This window comes from Podarcis filfolensis (assembly GCF_964270895.1).
Source record: "Podarcis filfolensis genome assembly, chromosome: 3".
In the NCBI taxonomy this organism is placed as follows: Eukaryota; Metazoa; Chordata; class Lepidosauria; order Squamata; family Lacertidae; genus Podarcis; species Podarcis filfolensis.
In genome coordinates, this window is record NC_139606.1 from 104196796 (window position 1) to 104215159 (window position 18364).

The 18364-nt window shown below is 45.6% G+C and overlaps 1 protein-coding gene across 5 annotated transcripts in view; it reads right to left on the bottom strand.

Moving 5' to 3' along the window:
* LOC310758542 (neuronal PAS domain-containing protein 4-like) overlaps positions 1-18364 on the bottom strand; it is a 34235-nt gene that overhangs the window by 12591 nt on the left and 3280 nt on the right. For 2 of the 5 annotated variants that reach the window (XM_083605137.1, XM_083605138.1), the window contains exons 2-3: positions 18161-18277; positions 9294-9460 (exon numbers count right to left, since the gene is read on the bottom strand). In XM_083605137.1, the coding sequence (XP_083461263.1) occupies positions 9294-9460; positions 18161-18277 (284 nt within the window). Of the gene's footprint in view, positions 1-3206; positions 3480-3522; positions 3599-9293; positions 9461-11704; positions 12015-18160; positions 18278-18364 lie in introns of those variants that run through there. The other 3 variants (XM_083605140.1, XM_083605141.1, XM_083605139.1) reach the window with 3 other exon arrangements.

The window sequence follows — 18364 nt, forward strand, 5'->3', positions numbered from 1 at the left end:
GCTAATGGGGCCTCCCGCTGCCGCCACACCACTGGTGCACAATTTCTGTTCTCATCCTGAGGTAAAGTTCTTAACCCAAGGTACTACTTCCAGGTTAGCGGAGTCTGTAACCTGAAGTGTTTGTAACCCAAGGTGTTTGTAACCCGAGGTACCACTGTACATGGAAGATTCAAATTTGTGGTGCCACAAAGAGGAAAGGGCAGACTCAGCCCTACCATTAGGCAGTATGAGGTGACTGCCTCAGGCAGCAACCGCCTCAGGCAGCAGCAACCCCCTGGTTGTTCGTCTTACAGGCCCCTGGCCATTTTGCTCTGTTGGAGGATGGGAGCTGTATATGCTGGACAACATGCATTCTTCCCACCCCACAAAAAACCAGCCTGTTGCCTCAGGAGTTGTGGAGGTCTATATCCTACCACCAGTGTCTAAATTATTCAACTGCCTGACAAAATTGGTTTTTGTATGTGGGATGCTCCCAGAAGTGGTTTAGTCATGCTGGCCACATGACCCAGAAAGCTGTCTGTGGACAAATGCCAGCTCCCTCGGCCTGAAAGCGAGATGAGCATCGCAACCCCATAGTCGCCTTGGACTGGACTTAACCATCCAGGGGTCCTTTACCTTTTTACCTTTACCTGCCCTCATGTCCTTTGCATCAGGCAGAAAAATATTTTGAGTTAGCCTTGTGGAAGAGACAGACTTACAGCCCTGTTAACACGTTCAAAAGAACACGCAAGGGCTTACCCTATACAATGCATCTTTGTATGTTATTTTCAATATTGTGAAATATCGTCTCACCCCTTATATACCCGACTGAGCAACAGACTCTGCAGGTGAGGGCTTACATTCCGATGCCGTCTTATCGGGAGGTCCATTTTGCACAATGTAGGAACGCGCTTACAAGCCCCCCGTCAGACGTTCCTGTTGAATGTGGGGAATTTGGGGACAGGCGTAACCCAGGCAGACAGAGATGCTGGGGAGGGGATTGCATGTGTGTGCCTGTTCCCCCTCCCCAGTTTAAGCCCTCCTGTTCTGTTGCGTTCTGTTGAACATACGGATAGGGATTTAGTCCGTTCTTCTTCCATCAGTTCAGTAGCATTAGGCAGGACCGTCATGTGGGTAAGATTCCCCTAAAGTAAAGCATTGTGGTCCAACTCCAGATTTTTAATTAAAGTACTATTAAAGATTCAGGAGTAAAGTGACGGATGTAATGGGGCATTGCATTAAAATTAAAAGAAAAGGGTATTTTCTAACTAAACCTAGACTGGTTTAATATTTAAGTTGCATAGAAGAGCATCAGTATATAGCTCCATCGGTAAGAGCATGACACTCGCAGAGTCATGGGTTTCAGCCTGACGTTGGGCAAAAGATTTCTGCATTGCAGGGAGTTTGGACTAGAACAGGCTTCCTCAACCCGGCCCTCCAGATGTTTTTGGCCTACAACTCCCATGACTCCTAGCTAGCAGGACCAGTGGTCAGGGATGCTGAGAATTGTAGTCTCAAAACATCTGGAGGGCTGAGGTTGAGGAAGTCTGGACTAGAATATCCTTGTAGTCCCTTCCAACTCTACAGTTCTATGATTATGAGCTAAGCCTAGGTTTCATTTGTAGGCCAGGACAGAGTCCCAGCCCCATTTTTCTTGCAGGTATATTCTGGACGTGCCATTGATGCAATAACAGTGCATTGGTAGCAGATTTATAATGGACTGTCTACACACCATTCTGTTTTGTTAGTTGTTCTGCGATGCTTCCCCAGTGTGTATTTATTTATTTAAAGTACTTATATCCCGCTTTCCCCCAAGTTGGGGTTCAAAGCAGTTTACAAACTTTAAAAAAAACTACACTATAAAATACAAAGGAATAAAAACAAACTAAAAACAGTAATTAAAGTACATCAAAACACATTTAAAGCCAACAATTTAAAGAAGAATTTTGCCAGTGTTATCACTCTATAGTAATCCGAAGCAGCACTTTTGCACTATAGTGGAACAAAGGCAGGACACCTCCCCCTTCCCCACCCCACAAACACCCAGTATAAAAAGTTACAGGGTTTCAGCAGGAAGAAGAGTTTGGATTTGATATCCCGCTTTATCACTACCTGAAGGAGTCTCAAAGTGGCTAACATTCTCCTTTCCCTTCCTCCCCCACAACAAACACTCTGTGAGGTGAGTGGGGCTGAGAGACTTCAGAGAAGTGTGACTAGCCCAAGGTCACCCAGCAGCTGCATGTAGAGGAGCGGGGAAGCGAACCCGGTTCACCAGATTACGAGTCCACCGCTCTTAACCACTACACCACACTGGCTCTCACACAGGAAGCAGTGGAACATATACCAGTTTGAAACAAAGCAGTATGTCCACCCCAAAAACGTTTGCAGGCATGAACAGTACTTAAAATGGGATTGCATCTAACAAGCCCAATACTATCTTGAGCACAGATAATAACAAACGCACAATAAAAAGGATGTCTAGAGTCGGGGTGTCACAGAGTTTCTCTGGGTCATTGTAGACCCAGAGCTACTTCCAGAACCATGCTATTTTTTAATGTTGCATCTCCAGGAGGTGGCTGGCGGGGGCGTTGGAGGAAGAGAGATCTAATCAAACAAGGTTCTGACTGTATCAAATTTCTCAAGTACATACTGATTGCAATACTTAGCACACAGCCGGTCCTCGAAATTACTTTAAAATGTTTAAGCTGAAGAGGAGGAGTATAGAGCTTACTGTGTGCGTATATCTCCCCCTGTGTTTAATCCACACTTATGGGCAGAAATGGGGCAATTCACCTGAGTATCTCTCTCTCTTTTTTTGCATTTAAAAATGTGTGCTCCCAGACTTTTTTAAAAAATTTCAGACTATTATGCAATTTCTCGAATAAGGCTAAAAAGTAGAAGGAAAATAAATACATGTGAAAAGCGGAGGAAGGAGGGAAAAACCCCTACGGTGATAAAATGGCACCAAGTGGAAAGGCAGCGTTTTTCAAAATCAATGTTGAAATTTACGCTAAAAGGCTTTTTAATGTAAGTGCTACGGCATGACTACTTTAATAATTAAAAAGGTGGGAATGTGCAAATTAGGTAAAAGGCACAAATGGCGCAAGAGTGGAAAAGTACGAGCGAAGGTATGCTGAAGCATTGAGGCATCGCAATGAGCTCACTTGCTCACTCCGTACAGTATGCCATTGCCCATATCAAAACCACACCTCTTAGGTCAGCTTTACCTGTGGAGGTTGTGCCACTGTTGCTAAATGGTGCTGAATGCAGACTGCCTTGACTTAGATGCATAGGCCAAATGTTGTTGTTGTTTTGTTGCAGTTGATTCCCCCTTTTCCCCTGTTGTGATCCCAGAGTCCAGCAGCAGCCAAGTCTCCACATCAGAGACTGCAGGCTTTGTAGCCAAGAAGCCAGATCAAGTGTAGGGCGCTCTGATTGTCCAGCTGATTGAGAGCATGAAATGACAGGCTGAGGAACAAAAGCACCCCCAGAAGAACCTCCTGTATCTGTAGGGCCAGAGTGTAGAACCTCACAGGCACCTACCCCAGGGCTTTAGGCATCAAATGCCTCCTCTAAGATCTCAGCAGCCCAGCAGCACAGGGAGCACACCAGGTGTGAGGCTATGGAATGGAGAAGTGCAAATCTCCAGGGCAGAGTGTTGGCCCTTTAGGAATGTCAGGTTAGTTAGTCACAATGGGGTGGAGCCTGAAAGCAAAGGCATTAAAAGGTTCCATGTGCTCTCAACTATTTTTGGAGCAAGCTGTTCACTTGGAGCTCTCCGTGGTCCTGAGATTTCTGACCAGTCTTGCCTCCTTCTCCATGGATTCTGGTATCAGGCCAGGATGAGAATCGTCCCAGACCTTCCAAAATTGCTATCCAGCACAGGAAAGATGCTCACTTTTGCACCGATGGAAATTTCTCTCCTGTGCCAAATAGCAATTTTGAGGAAGAGGGTTTTCACTTAGATCATGGTGTGAGAGCAAAGAGTTAAATCTGTTATGGTCCCAATCCTAATCAGGATGCGCAGCACACTGAGTTTTCTGGTGGGGGCAGGCAGATACACTAACCTTTAACTATGTATTTTACACAGAGATGCTTGAGGAATTCAGTTTCTGTGAATCCTGAAGGAAAATGACCTGCCCTCAGATGTGAGAGCAATTATCCTTTCGATTTCACAATGCTCTGAAATTTGTGATAGGTCTCAGCACAAACAAACTTACTAAAATGTGTTTTAAATGCATATTTTATGACCAAGCCATCTTTAGGCATGTGTGCATTGAGATAAAATACACATATGTATTTAAATAGGAATTTTTGTATGGATTATTAAAAAGAAATTTTGTAGAGTAATGCAGAAATGAGGTGGAAGTGACTCATGCAGAACACATTAAGTGTGAATGCATGCAAAGCTGCCATGGACCTGAAACAGACTGATCTATCCATCCCTCGTTAGTGTCACATGCAGTTTGATGAGCAATATTGACACAGGAGCTTACTGCTTAGGGAGGGAGAGTGGTTTGGGCCAATGCAGAGGAAGAAATCTGGCTCAAAGCATTCCTTTGTGTTAGGCTTCAGGCTGTCAGTATTTTGCAGGAGAGATGCATGTGCATGCTGCAAAATTTACTTTTGTGTAATTAATTTAGATTAAAGTGCTCTGTCACCTTTTCAGAAAATTAATAGTTTTTTGTGATTAGGAAAGTGATGGGGAAATGCGCTGAAAAATAGGGAATGAACATAAGATTAATGGGAAGACATAAAAACACCTAGTAAGCACACTAGAATTAATGCAGGATGAATGTCCAGTGCCATATAACCCCCCTGCATACAAATCAGAATGAACACTCAGAAAACACTGGATGTAGTCTAACCTCCGCATAAGCTTTGTGCAAGCGAATCAGAATGAAGGCTGAGAAAAGAAGTCACCATAAACAGCCCTTAGAAACAAAAGAGGCAACAGGAGGGGATTTGACTGCAGATTTTTTTATCGATGGTTTAATAAGATGGGGGTGGGGTGGGGTTAGAAAGGAGGTGGGGAAGTGTTAAGAAAGGTTCAGTGTTTAAATATCTGCAGCCTGGCTCTTAGGTTTTCCTGGAGCAAGAAACAAGGAATTCAGTGCTCCCCGCTCCTCAATCATTCCCCTTTCTACACTCTAACCGGTGTGGAAATTTAAATTGTGAGCCTTCTGAAAAGGAAGGCATTTCTGTACACTCCCGTTGCTCACCCTGAATGGTAGCACAAGACAGGCTACCATTTTAACAGAGCAAGCCTACACATGTTTACTCAGGAGAAAATCCTACTATATTCAGTGGAGGGACGGCGTTGTAGGTTAAACCACAGAGCCTAGGACTTGCCAATCAGAAGGTTGGTGGTTTGAATCCCCGTGACGGGGTGAGCTCCCGTTGCTCAGTCCCTGCTCCTGCCAACCTAGCAGTTCGAAAGCACGTCAAAGTGCAAGTAGATAAATAGGTACTGCTCCAGCGGGAAGGTAAACAGCGTTTCCATGCACTGCTCTGGTTCGCCAGAAGCAGCTTAGTCATGCTGGCCACATGACCCAGAAGCTGTACGCCAGCTCCCTCAGCCAGTAAAGCGAGATGAGCGCCGCAACCCCAGAGTCGGCTACGACTGGACCTAATGGTTAGTGGTCCCTTTACCTTTACCTTAAGAGCATACAAGATTGCAGCTGAAGGCTGTGTATATGCTTTTCATTAAAAACACTCCCCGCCAAATAATCCTAGGACCTGTAGTATGTTTGGGGTGTGAGAATTATAGCTCTGTGATGGTTAAATCACAACTGCCAGGGTTCTGGGGTGAGAAACACACTTCAAATGTTTGGTGTGTACACACCAACATATAACAATGGAATTTTCTACTTGCCTACTCAGGAGTAAGCCCCACTGAGTTCCAAGAGACTTACTCCCAAGTAGGTAAGTGTGGGATTTTAGTCTGAATAACTCAGATTACATTCCCTCAGCACTTGCTTTCCAGCTTGCTACTTAGTCAGTTTCACTAATCAAGGCTATCACAGCAAATTCCTCTCTCCGCAGAAATCCGTCTCCGTGAGGTTGATTTAGGTCTTTGCTGTTTTCTGCCAAGTGAGCTCCTCCTTCTATGTTATAGATTAGAAGAGAACAACATCTTTCAGGCAATACATTGTGCAGAACAGAACATGCCCGTCTTGGAACATAATTACGGAAGAACAATATCAAGGTCATTGCAGCTTCTTTCACTTTATCGTGTGATCTAATGGCACTGCAAAAAATAAACCAAAAAAAGTTTTTTGGTGTTTATTTTTTGTAAAAAATGCAGCTAAAGGGCATGTTAGCTCTTGCACTGATCCTCTCAGGGACAATTCAAAAAGAAAAAGGGAAGACAGGAAAATGTCTTCAGGTAAAATACACCTTAGAGGAGACCATGATGGATAAAGTGTTCCCATTCATAAAGCCAGCTGCTTGCTCACTGTATGCTTACTCTTTGCTACTGGTCCTATATCTCCTTTAAATAGAAATAAGGGTGCAATTAGACATGACAAGGAAGATCCACAACCAGAATTTCCTAGAGTTCAGCCACCACCCCACTGGTAGTGGTGGAGGGTCAGGTTGGGGCCATGGCGTTTGCAGGGGAGGGTGCTTAACCCTTTCCCCTTATACCGTTTTCCTGATGAAAACTGCAGTTTCCCGTGAAGGGAAAACAAGAGAAAATGTACCACTGCAGAATGCATGTACGAACATTTCCAGTCTGAATTCACAGTGGTAGTGTTTATTGTTAACTGATAATAGGGAAACCAGCTTTTCTGTGCTTTAACATTATTGTTGGCATTTATTGTTTTATACCCTTTAGTTTTATTAATACAGGAGCAGCTGGTATGGAGGGGTCTGGTGTCCTGTGACAGTCCTTGACGCTTCCATGAATGGTGCAGGGGTAAAGGTAGGGGGCGCTCCATAGATGCACTGACAGAGCCAATCAGGTGCATCCACCAATGAGCTTAGGGAGTCCTGACCTCACCACCACCCTGTCCAATCAGGTGCATCCACCAATGAGCTTAGGAAGTCCTGACCTCACCACCACCCTGTCCAATCAAGTGCATCCACCAATGAGCTTAGGAAGTCCTGACCTCACCACCACCCTGTCCAATCAGGGGCATCCACCAATGAGCTTAGGGAGTCCTGACCTCACCACCACCCTGTCCTGCCCCATCTTGGTAAGTGTGAGCAATTCCCATGTCCACCCCAGACCCTCCTGTATTAATGGAGCGACTGTTTCAAATGTCTTCTCGTTCTCCGCTCAGATCCCAATCTGACTGAGCGTTCTTCAACATCAACTTTGTTGAACTGGTCATGTTGTTCGGATGCCTGATTATCATCTTCCAAAGCAACTACTCTCTTCGCAGCTTAAGAATGGAAAGCAAAATACCGGTGGGCAACAAAAGAGGTTTAAAGATGCTCTCAAGGCAAATCTTTAAAAATGCAGTATAAGCACTGATCACTGGGAAACACTGGCCTGCGAGCGCTCCAGTTGGAGAACAGCCTTTGCCCAAGGTGTCATGGAAGCACGAACTCAGGGTGAAAAGGAGAAACGAGCTAAGAGGAAGGCACACTTGGCAAACCCTCACCGTGATCTACTTCCACCTGGAAATCTATGTCCTCACTGTGGAAGAATGTGTGGATCCAGAATTGGCCTCCACAGTCACTTATGGACTCACTGTTAAGACCGTGTTCATGGAAGACAATCTTGCTCGGCTACGAGTGATCACCAAAGAACAAAGAAGAAGAGAGTTATAAATATTTTCATAAAAGGAAGTTATAAGCCACCCCTGTGAGCAGATGCAAGCAAACAGATGTGAAAACGCCACAGGGAGTTATCTTTGGCATAGTGAACATTGGATAAGACACACAAGGAAGATCGGTACCATCCATTCAAAGCACATTCAACACACATTTAATGCACGTGGCTTCCCTCAAATAATCCTGGGAACTGTAGTTTGTAACGGATTCTGGGAATTGTAGCTCTGTGAGGGGAAAGTGACAGTTCTAGGCCGCTAGGGAGGATTCGTGTGTTTGAAATAGGTGCTGAATGTACTTTAAATTGTGTCATATATAACTCAGTCTACTCATCTTCTGGAATAGCTTTTGCATGGGAGTAAGCTTGGAGGCTGCCTGCCGACTCAGTTTTGAGATATCCTAAGATTATTCAATCCAATAGTCACTTCTCCTCACCCCACCCTAAATCAAGGTATCATGTCCTCACCACCTTCGTTGCTGTTTTTCTGAATACATCTTGATAAAGTAAGGTTGGTGAGAGGGAGGTCAGCACTGTGACCGCTCGCCACATGTGCAAACATTTTACAGCAGGAATGGGCCACCAACTTGTTGTGCTCCAGATGTCACTGAACCACCTCTCCCACCATCCCTGACCACTGGCGGTGCTGACTGGGGCTGATGGGAGTCCCAACAACATTTGGGCAGCTACAATTTCCCCACCCTTGTTGCAAAAAGAGAATGTGTGCCCCCCTCTAACAACTGTCCAAGCTTCCTTAGGGAGGCCTACATCACACTGGAGAAACTTGTCCACATTAGACTTCCTGTTTGCCGCGGCCATCGGAAAAGAAGTGCGGAATAACCCTAAGAGGAATTCCAAGCAGCGTGGGGGTTTTTAAAGGTCTCGCAAGGTGGACATGTGAGAAAATGAAACAGTTTTGGGAACAGATTTATAACGAATTGAAAAAGATATTTAAATACACTTTCCCGAAAAAGCCAGAAGCTTTCTTGCTAGGCTTGATGGGAGAGGAAATAGAAAAAGGTTATTTATGTGTGCTACGACTGCTGCCAGAACTTTGTTAGCCCCTAAATGGAAAGTACCAGAATTACCAACAATAGAGGAGTGGCAGACGAAGATGGTGGATTATGCGGAACTAGCAAAACTGACCTGTAGAATCCGAAATCAGGAGGAAGCAAAATTCCAAAAAGATTGGAGTAAATTTATGGAGTACATAAATAATAACTGTTAGAAATCTGAAGACTCTGGCAGGACTGAAATAAATCTTACGATGTAGGTAGGATTGGATACAATAAGAAACTGTGGAAAAGTAACTGACATAAGAAACCTGTTGAAGGGAGGGAAGGAAGTCAATGCTCAGCAGAGTGTGGGGAAAGAATGTGGGTTAATAATTGTTGAATTTTACTGTATTTTGTTTGTTTGTATTAAATGAAACACCAATAAAAAGCATTTTAGAAAAAGAGAAACTTCACCGCATTCTGAGGACATATAAAGTCAGCGTTAATCGAAACAGTCATTGCAAGAGAGGCTTAATATTCACCTGAGGGGAAAAGCTGCGTCTCTCGTATGTAGAAGCAGACCAGAGCCATGGTATGAAGGTATGAGAGGCGCTCCTTCTCTTGCTCCAAGATGGGCAGAAGGGAGCGCAGGTTCTGCAGCTCAGCGTTGATCTGATCCCGGCGAGCCTTGGAAGCACCTTTAGTTGACCTGATGACCAAGAGTTGCAGGATATGAGACAACTTGGCAGTTTACTCAGCACGGCCCCACAAAGTTCCTACAACACTCCCAACATAGGAGACAGTTTGATTCACATGACCACCCCCAATTTTCATACAATAAAGAGGTATTGTGAAACTGTAGCTCTAATATAAGACTGCAAGTTGATTCCGCCCCCCCCCCGAAACATGAATTCCCCACAGTTCATGAGGAAGAGGGGTTGACTGTTAAACCACTCTGAGAATTGTAGTTCTGTGAGGGGAATAGAAGAAGAAGAAGAGTTTGGATTTGATATCCCGCTTTATCACTACCTGAAGGAGTCTCAAAGCGGCCAACAATCTCCTTTCCCTTCCTCCTCCACAACAAACACTCTGTGAGGTGAGTGGGGCTGAGAGACTTCAGAGAAGTGTGACTAGCCCAAGGTCACCCAGCAGCTGCATGTGGAGGAGTGGGGAAGCGAACCCGGTTCACCAGATTACGAGTCTATCGCTCTTAACCACTATACCACACTGGCTCATAGTGGTCTCCTAGCACGCTTAACCAAACTACAGTTCCCAGGCTGCTTTAAATGTATAGTGCAGATGGGATCCTAATCTCCACTGCCATTTTGACTGAGTTAAGTAAAAAATTCACCTCAGTTTTACATGGGTGATATACTTTATGCATAGGGGTAGACACCTGACAACTTAGGTTCTCCTCACTTTCCCATTTTTCCAATCTCAAATTCAGTTCTTCACATTTCTGCAGCAATGTATGATTTCCCTCCCCCCCTCATAAGAATTCACCAGCATTTTTGTATATTTGGCAGTTTGCCCCAGTGCAATGCATTATTTTCCCCAAGGCAATGCATTTTTACACATACACACAGTCTAGGCATTTTCATACACATTGGTTGAAGAGCTGCCCTGCAACTTTTAGAGAAGTGTGAAATTTGAAGAAGAGCTGTGTTTCCATCTGAGCACTGGTTTGAGAACAAATTAGGTAGCTTCTCGTTCATTTAAAAGTGAATGGAATCGAATTCATCGTAGATCTCTCCTTGTAAGTGCATCCCATGTGGTGCAAGCGGGAATAATCCATTTTAGGAGAAAAGCTTCAGAACTAAGCAAGTTCCCTCTCATGCGACCAGTGTTTCACTATATGATGCCATGAATCGTTCCCCACTGGAAACAACAATGAGGTAAAATATTGTTATGACAACTTTGCCTTTTAAAATTTAGAAGGCAAAGTTGTCAGAAGAATGTTTTACCTCACTTAAGGGGACAAAGAGAATCATTCCTCACACAGGACCATTTCACAGTGGTGCGAACAGCAACTATTCCAGATGGGTTTATAACTTAAGGCTCAGTGAACGGCACAGTAGGAGACTTTTTCTGAAAATGAAAACTCTCCCCAATGTATATGATTTCTCACTGAAGAGACAATTTCACCAGCATTCAGACACATAATGGGCCCAAAGCGACTGTGCTAAACTGTTCAAGAGAGACCATTTCAGGCCTGTGTGATTCAGGCTTAATTCTCCCTGACATGGTAAATCTCAGTCTTGGATGTTCCACTTCATACTTCAGGTGCACTGAATGCTCCTCTATCAAAAAAACCCCCAACAATCCAAAATCCATCCGTAAAGGAAGCCAGCTGCCAGAGAGAAGGGTTCTATCCCAGCTTCTTTCTTGACATGCTACTTTTCTATGTGCAGGGCATTTTTCTGAATGGAGATGTGTTCAATTGTGTGAGATTTCACTGAGATCCAGCTCCAAAGGCCTTCTGGCAGTTCCCTCAGTACAAAAAGTGAGGTTACAGGGAAACAGGCAGAGGGCCTTCTCTGTAGTGGCACCTGCCCTGTGGAAACCCTCCCATCAGATGTCAAGGAAATAAACAACTATCTGACTTTTAGAAGACATCTGAAGGGAAGTTTTTAATGTTTTTTAATGTCTTACTGTGTTTCAAGTTGTCGGAAGCCGCCCAGAGGAGCAGGTGCAACCAAGTCAGATGGGTGGCGTTGATTATTATTATTATTATTATTATTATTATTATTATTCCAATCGAAGTGATACAGCTCCAGCCTTTTGAGTAAGATTAAGTGTGAAGAGATACAGGTTACCCCAGGTTTAACAATTTGGTAGCAACCAGGCCTCAGAGGCAACTGTTGGACTGAGGGAAAATCACTCATAGTTTGCCAAGCAGTTGGTTTGCATAGGGTTACATAGGACTTTCCAAAAGACAGGGACAGCCTGAGACCTTTTGCTTCCTGAGGCAAAGAACAAGATGGCAGCCCCTCACATTCCATGTATGGAAACTCACTAGACTGGCTGTTGAATCTTATTTCAACAATGGTGATAGGGCAGCGTCTTCCTACACAGCCTGAGGGCAACAAGCTAGCTTAGGGGGAGCAGGGCAGGTAGGGGCCAAACACCACTCTGCTGTATTTCACTGCCATTTCTCACCCCCTCAGTATCTGCCACCTGAGGCAACGGCCTCACTCTGCCTAAAGGCAGGGCCGGCCCTAGCAAAAGACGAAGGTGCATACTGGATAAAAAATATTGGAGGGTGTCAAGTGTCCACAGCAGTGCCTCATATTCCCCTCAGCCCCTGGCAACTAGTATGACACCTTATCACATGTCTGGGCCTTATCCATCCATGTGGGGAATCACTTTCAAATGTTAAGCCCCTCTGTGGAGCTACCACCACACAAAGGGGTTTTTTGGCACCCATTTCATATCAGAAAGGTGAGGAGGGTGCTAACTTTTAGATCACTCCTTAGGTTGGGCATCTAGAATTTTGCTCATCGATGATGAATTCTTTGGATGGCCTTGAGCAAGCCATTTTCTGTCAGCTTCAGTGCCTTCTGAGTATAAAACAGGAATATTAATGATCATTCTGTGCTGTAAGGTATGAATTATAGGGTGTTTTTCTTAATGCTCTGCACACTTAACAGTGGCAGAGAAAAATTGCATTAGTCACAGTTCTGGCTTAACAGCACAACCCACTGCAGGTTTACTCAAAGGCAAGTCCCAGTGCCTTCAGTGGTGCCGATCCCATGTTGTTGCGGCTGCCATCCCAAATGCTATGACAGAGGTTTTTACGTGCAGGAAAGAGAGAAAGCTTTGTTCAAGGCTTACAGCAATACAGGTCAGGCTACAGGTACAGATTGCTACAAACAGAGTCCGAGAACAGCATCAGGAGTCTGAGGCCAGATAATATCTGTGGAGATGTCTCAACAAATGGTCATGCTTCTCCTGCCAGCGATACTCCCTCTGTGAGCCTGGTGTGCTTGAAGGCATATGCTTCTCCAAGGGGCACAGTCTGCTCCCAACAGAAGAGGTGGTACTGAGTTCCTGATGGCAGGATGGAGGCTGAGTTCCCTTGACTCCTCCTCCATCAGTTGACTTAGGTGGAGCAATGGATGCAATTTTTACCTTTGTAGAGTAGATTAGACCTGCACACCTTTCTGTGTCCTCCAACTAGGCAAAGGAATGGTGGAAGGCGTCATCTGGGGAACCCCCAAGGGAAGGAGGCTCAGAGCCCAGAGATTGGTGGTGGGACAACGTTGAGAGGTCAGAGGGAGAAGACTGGGAGGAGGAGGAGTTGGAAGCTGAAGAGGTAACAGGACTCGGTGAGCTGGGAGACTCTGTGGCAGAGAGAAGTTCAGAATCAGAGGCAGAAGCTGAAGAACTGGATGTGGGAGGCCAAGAGTGTCACGGCTAAAAATTGGCTGCTGTTTCTTTAATGCTAAAAGAACTAAGTCAGCATGAGTCAGTGGCCTAGAATGACTCATGCAACCTTTCACCAAATGGTACCTGTATATATAGAGTGGTCAGTGTTAGTGTGTGGTGTGGGTTGGTTGGATGGTAGAAAGCTGGTTGTGTTTGGTGTGTGTAAAAGCTGTTGGTCGTGCTTGGAGAAGAAGACTTTTTAAGAATAAAAGCAGCAATACTCTGCAAGAATACTCTTTCTCAAAGACTCTATTGTGCCAACAAAGGTCTGAGGCCTAGGCAAAGGAGTAAAAAGGAGGTCAGAACCTTTTCCTTTTCAAAACACTGACAAAGAGGCAGAGATGAGTCGGGATAGTGAAGAAGCATGGGTGTCTCCCCCTTCTGCTGCAATGAGATCCCCTCCCCTCGATCTCCCAGAACCAGAAGAGGCATGAAACAGGCAGAGCAGTGAAAGGCTGCAAGCAGACACAGTCTCTGATTGCTTGGAAAAAACATTGGCGAGGAGGAAACTTAGATTGCTGTGGGAAGGCAAGGACCTTCAGTCTCAGCAACTGCTTCATGGAGGGCAAGACGGAGATGAGTTGCTGTGCTCCTTAGGCCTGACACCCCACCATGTTTGTCCACTTGTTGTTGTTTTTTTGCTAACAAAGAGTTAACTCCAACTTGCTGGGTGTGATTTACTGCTGGCTCACTTCTGACAGCAAGCAAGAGGCATTATCAGAGTTCAAGGACACATTCCAACCAGGCAAAAACACCCCAGGAGGGCGCAAAGCAGGGCTGGTGAGGGGTGTGGCCTGTGGAGAGGGTGTGTGGCTGAAGATGGAAAGACCCAAGTGCCAGAAAGAGAGCTTTGCAGGGCCGCATTTGGCCCCTGGGCCTGCAGTTCCCCATGCCTGGCTAAGGAATGGAATGTAGCAGCCTGGATTCCTGCTCAACCTGAAGTTGGTGCAGAACAGCAACCATATTAAGCAGGGGAACAGATGCAGATGGAGGCAGAAGGACTCTTGTTTTTTCATAGTTGTGCAAAGGAAGGGATTTGAGCATGTGCAGTTTTCATGGAGGGAGGAGTAAAGGAGTAGTCTGTGACTATGAAATCAGGGATCTGTGGTCCTCCAGATGTTGACCGCTGATTCCCCAGGCAGGTTGGCCAATGGGCACATCTGGAGGGTCGCAGGTGCTTCCCCATCCCAGAAACAAAGATTCTGCCCTCCTTTGTATCTGACCATCCACAATTCATCCAGAGACAGAAAGCATCTTTTGACTAGGACCATGCTTCAGTTTTGCTTTTGCTTTTTTAAAGAAAGCCATTACTTTTTAGCTGGCTAAACCCTGTTTTCTTTTGTTTGTTTTGCATTAGTTCTCTCTCTCTCTCTCTCTCTTCTTTTCTTTTCTTTTTGCAAAGGAGCCCCAGGGAGAGCTTAGAAAAAGGGTAATCAATAAAGAAACAGCAGCATTAGAGATCAGGAGGGAGAAAAGAGCAGATGGATTCGGGGGGAATTCTGTGCTGCTGAAAGTGGACCATTCAGCATAGAAATTCAATATGCACTTCAGTTATTGTATGTGATGGTTCCCATGACAACCGCCGCACAGCCATGCGAGGCATTCAGCTGTGCAAAGGGGCTGGAAGCTGGCAGACAGGCGTCAGCACTCCCATCTCTTGGAACTGGGAACTTTAAAGAACTGGTGCTGCAGAGTAGACTCATCTCCCCAGGGGCCAGTGCTAAAAAAAAGGGATAAGCTGCCTTATATCAAGCTGGACTATAGGCCCACCTAGCTCAGTATTGTCTTTCCCCCAACCAGGTGCCCCTCAGATGCTGCTGGACTACAACTCCCATCAGCCCCAGCCAGCATGACCAATGGTCAAGAAGGATGGTAGCTGTAGTCCAAAACACCTGGAGGGCACAAGGTTGGCAGGAAGCTAGTCTATGCAGACAGACAGTGGCTCTCCAGAGCTTCAGAAAGGTGTCATGCCAGGGATTGGACCTGGACAGGTACTGTGAGCTATAGAGCCCCTGAGCTATGGCCCTTCCCTCACCACTGTGTTTAAACCAAAGTACAGTGGTACCTCTGGTTACGAACTTAATTTGTTCCGGAGGTCCTTTCTTAAGCTGAAATCGTTCCTATCCTGAGGCACGCTTTCGCTAATGGGGCCTCCCGCTGCACGAGGCGTGCAATTTCTGTTTGCATCCTGGGGCAAAGTTCAGAACCAGGAGCAGCTACTTCCGGGCTAGCGGAGCTCATAACCTGAAGCGTTCATAACCAGAGGTACCACTGTACTGGTTTTGCTCCACCGAAGTTAATCCAAGCACTTTCCTGGCTTTGAACAGTTTGTTTTGATTGTAAGCTTGAGGGCAGGGACGTGTGTACTTTGGTGTACGTGTAGCCCCAGTACACTTGACTTTTTTTTTTGCTTTTTGTTTTACAAATGATCAGTAGAAGAATAACCATGAACTCCCCTTATTCTGCCCAGCCAATCAACTTCTTTCTCCTAAGGGTATTTGTCCTGGTGGTCACTAGGGGACTATGCAGTGTCATCTATCTGATGTAGAAATGTGTCCTATGGGGCAACACTTATAGCACAATCCTAAGCGTGTTGATATAGAAGTAAATCCCGCTGAATTCAGTGGGCCTTACTCCCCAGTTGCAACATTTAGGATTGCAGATTTCAATTAATATTGAGCACTGAGGAAAGGAGAGAGGAGCTTTTGCTGGTAACGCCCAAAAATTGTTCTTGAATCTTCAGATTTTGTGGAAGAAAAGGCTCTCAGTGGCTAATAATGATTGTATTACATACGCTGTATAGCACAATAATATAACATACACTCACACACAACTTAAATAGCCTTGGGAGAATGTGTATATAACATGCATGTATTTGATCGTGCATCCGTATCTGTGAATTATTGTTCACACACACACATACAGACACATTTTTACTTGAATGTTGGTGGGGGAGGAACTTTAAAGATTTGAGAACTGAATAACAGGTAAATAAGCAGGTTATAAGAGGCTCAAGTGTGACATGGATCTCTCTAGGCTACATTCACACTATGCATTAAAACACTACGATACTGCTTTAAACAGTCATGGTGTCCCCCAAAGAATTCTGGGAGCTGTAGTTTGTTTAAGACTGCTGGGGGTTGTTAGGAGACTCCCTATTTCCCTCACAGAGCTACAATTCCCAGAGTTCTCTGTGAAAAGAAATAGATTGTTAACCCACTCTAGGAACTGTAGCTCTGTGAAGGGAATAGGATTCTCTTAACCAGTGCTTTTTTCCTGAGGGGACGCATACCCCTAAATCTTTTGTGATTCTAAGTTTGGCCTCATTGAGGGACAGTATTTCAATATGAGTAGGAAAATGAGAGTACCCCGAAACATTATTTTTTGGGGGGAAAGCACTGCTCTTAACAACACTTAGCACCCTAAACAAACTGCAGCTCCCAGAATCCTTTGAGGGAAGCCATAGCTGTTTAAAGCAGGGACCATAGTGCTTTAAATGTATGGCATGAATATAGCCGAACGAGGTCCACGTTATACTCGAGAAGACTCTCCAACAGATGTTCATCCAGCCAGTCCTTCAAGGAAGAGGATTTCATGCCTCCCACTTTACAATTCTGTTAGAAATGCTTTCATGTGCAACCTGGAGATAGATAGGAGCCGCAGCTTCCGTCTGGAGTCTGGCCATGTAAACATTTGCAGCCTCAATGATTCATCGGTTAGTGGGACCAGGACAGCCTCTGCCAGTTGACGGTGCTGCCACAGGTGACAGGTCTGGTTTGGCATTGGCTGAACCACTCCGTTTTGCTCTCTGCTCTGCTGCTGGCATCTAGCGTTGAGCACATCTCCTGTCCCAGCAGAGGAAGCAAGTGCTTTGCAGATGCTTCGGAACAGCTGTGCTGCTAACCCTAAAATATTGTCAGGAACTAATGGTGTTTACTCCCTGAGCGTCAGCTGCTGGCTACAGAAAGAACACCAGCAACACTCCAGCAACAGAAAGCCTTAGCGCAGGGATGGGGAACCTGTGGCTCTCCAGGTCTTGTTGGACTCCAACTCCCATCAGCCCCAGCCAGCATGGCCAATTGTCAGGACAATGGGAGTTGGAGTCCGGCAACAACTGGAAGGTTGCAGAGGTTCCATATCCCTGCCATAACAGATGCATACCCTCCAGCATCTGAGTGGTCCCAACTGGGACGCTTGTTTTTGATGCTCCTGCAGGAGCCAGCTGACTTGTGCAAGACCAAAAAAACAAGCAGCTTTTGGTCCAGTGCTCGGCACAAGGCAACCGACTAGTGCCAGAGCTCCGGACCCAAAAATGGGACATTCCAGGATCCAATCAGAAGCCGGGAATGGTTTCTGTAATCCCCACTTAAACTGGGAACAGCTGAGCAGTAGGCAGATGGGATGCTGGTTTGAAATGAAGAGACTCTTACAGCGCAATCCTATGTATACAGTGGTACCTCTAGTTGCGAACGGGATCCATTCTGGAGGCCCGTTTGCAACATGAAAAGCCAGCAACCTGAAGTGCCATATCTGCGCAGGTGCACGGCACGACCTGGTGGTTGTGCACATGCGCGAAGCGCGATTTAGCACTTCTGCACATGCGCGAGCAGCGAAACCCGGAAGTAACCCTTTCCGGTACTTCTGGGTCGCCACGGGACGCAACCTGAAAAAATGTAGCATGAAGCAAATGTAACATGAGGTATAACTGTATTTACTTGGAAGTTGCTCCACATCCCATGGTAAACCTGCTTAGGATTGTAGCTGTGTGCCTCAGCTGATTAGTTTAAGTAGTTTAATTTATTAAATTTGGACACAAAACACCGGTAGTTCTAAAGGGGGACAGAAACATTATTTTTAGATGGTGTACACATGTATAGGAGGATTTTTGCACCAGGAAAATTGACTGGAGGCAGTTGGTTCTTCCCCTGCCCTGCCCCCAATGTAGACTCAGGTAGGGAAAGAGAGCAGGATAGTCTCTAACCTGAATGGCTTTGTGGTCCTGATCTCCCGCCTGGAGACTGATGCAGCTGGACATCTCGAGATGCAGCTCTCTGTCCTGATTGGCTTGCGGCAGTTTTCACACAAGATGGTCATGGTTCTGGAAAAGCGATGGAAACACTGAGAGGTGGGAGGGAGTCCTGGGGTTGTGTCCAAGGCCATGCTAAGTCATAGTTCTGTCAGGTAA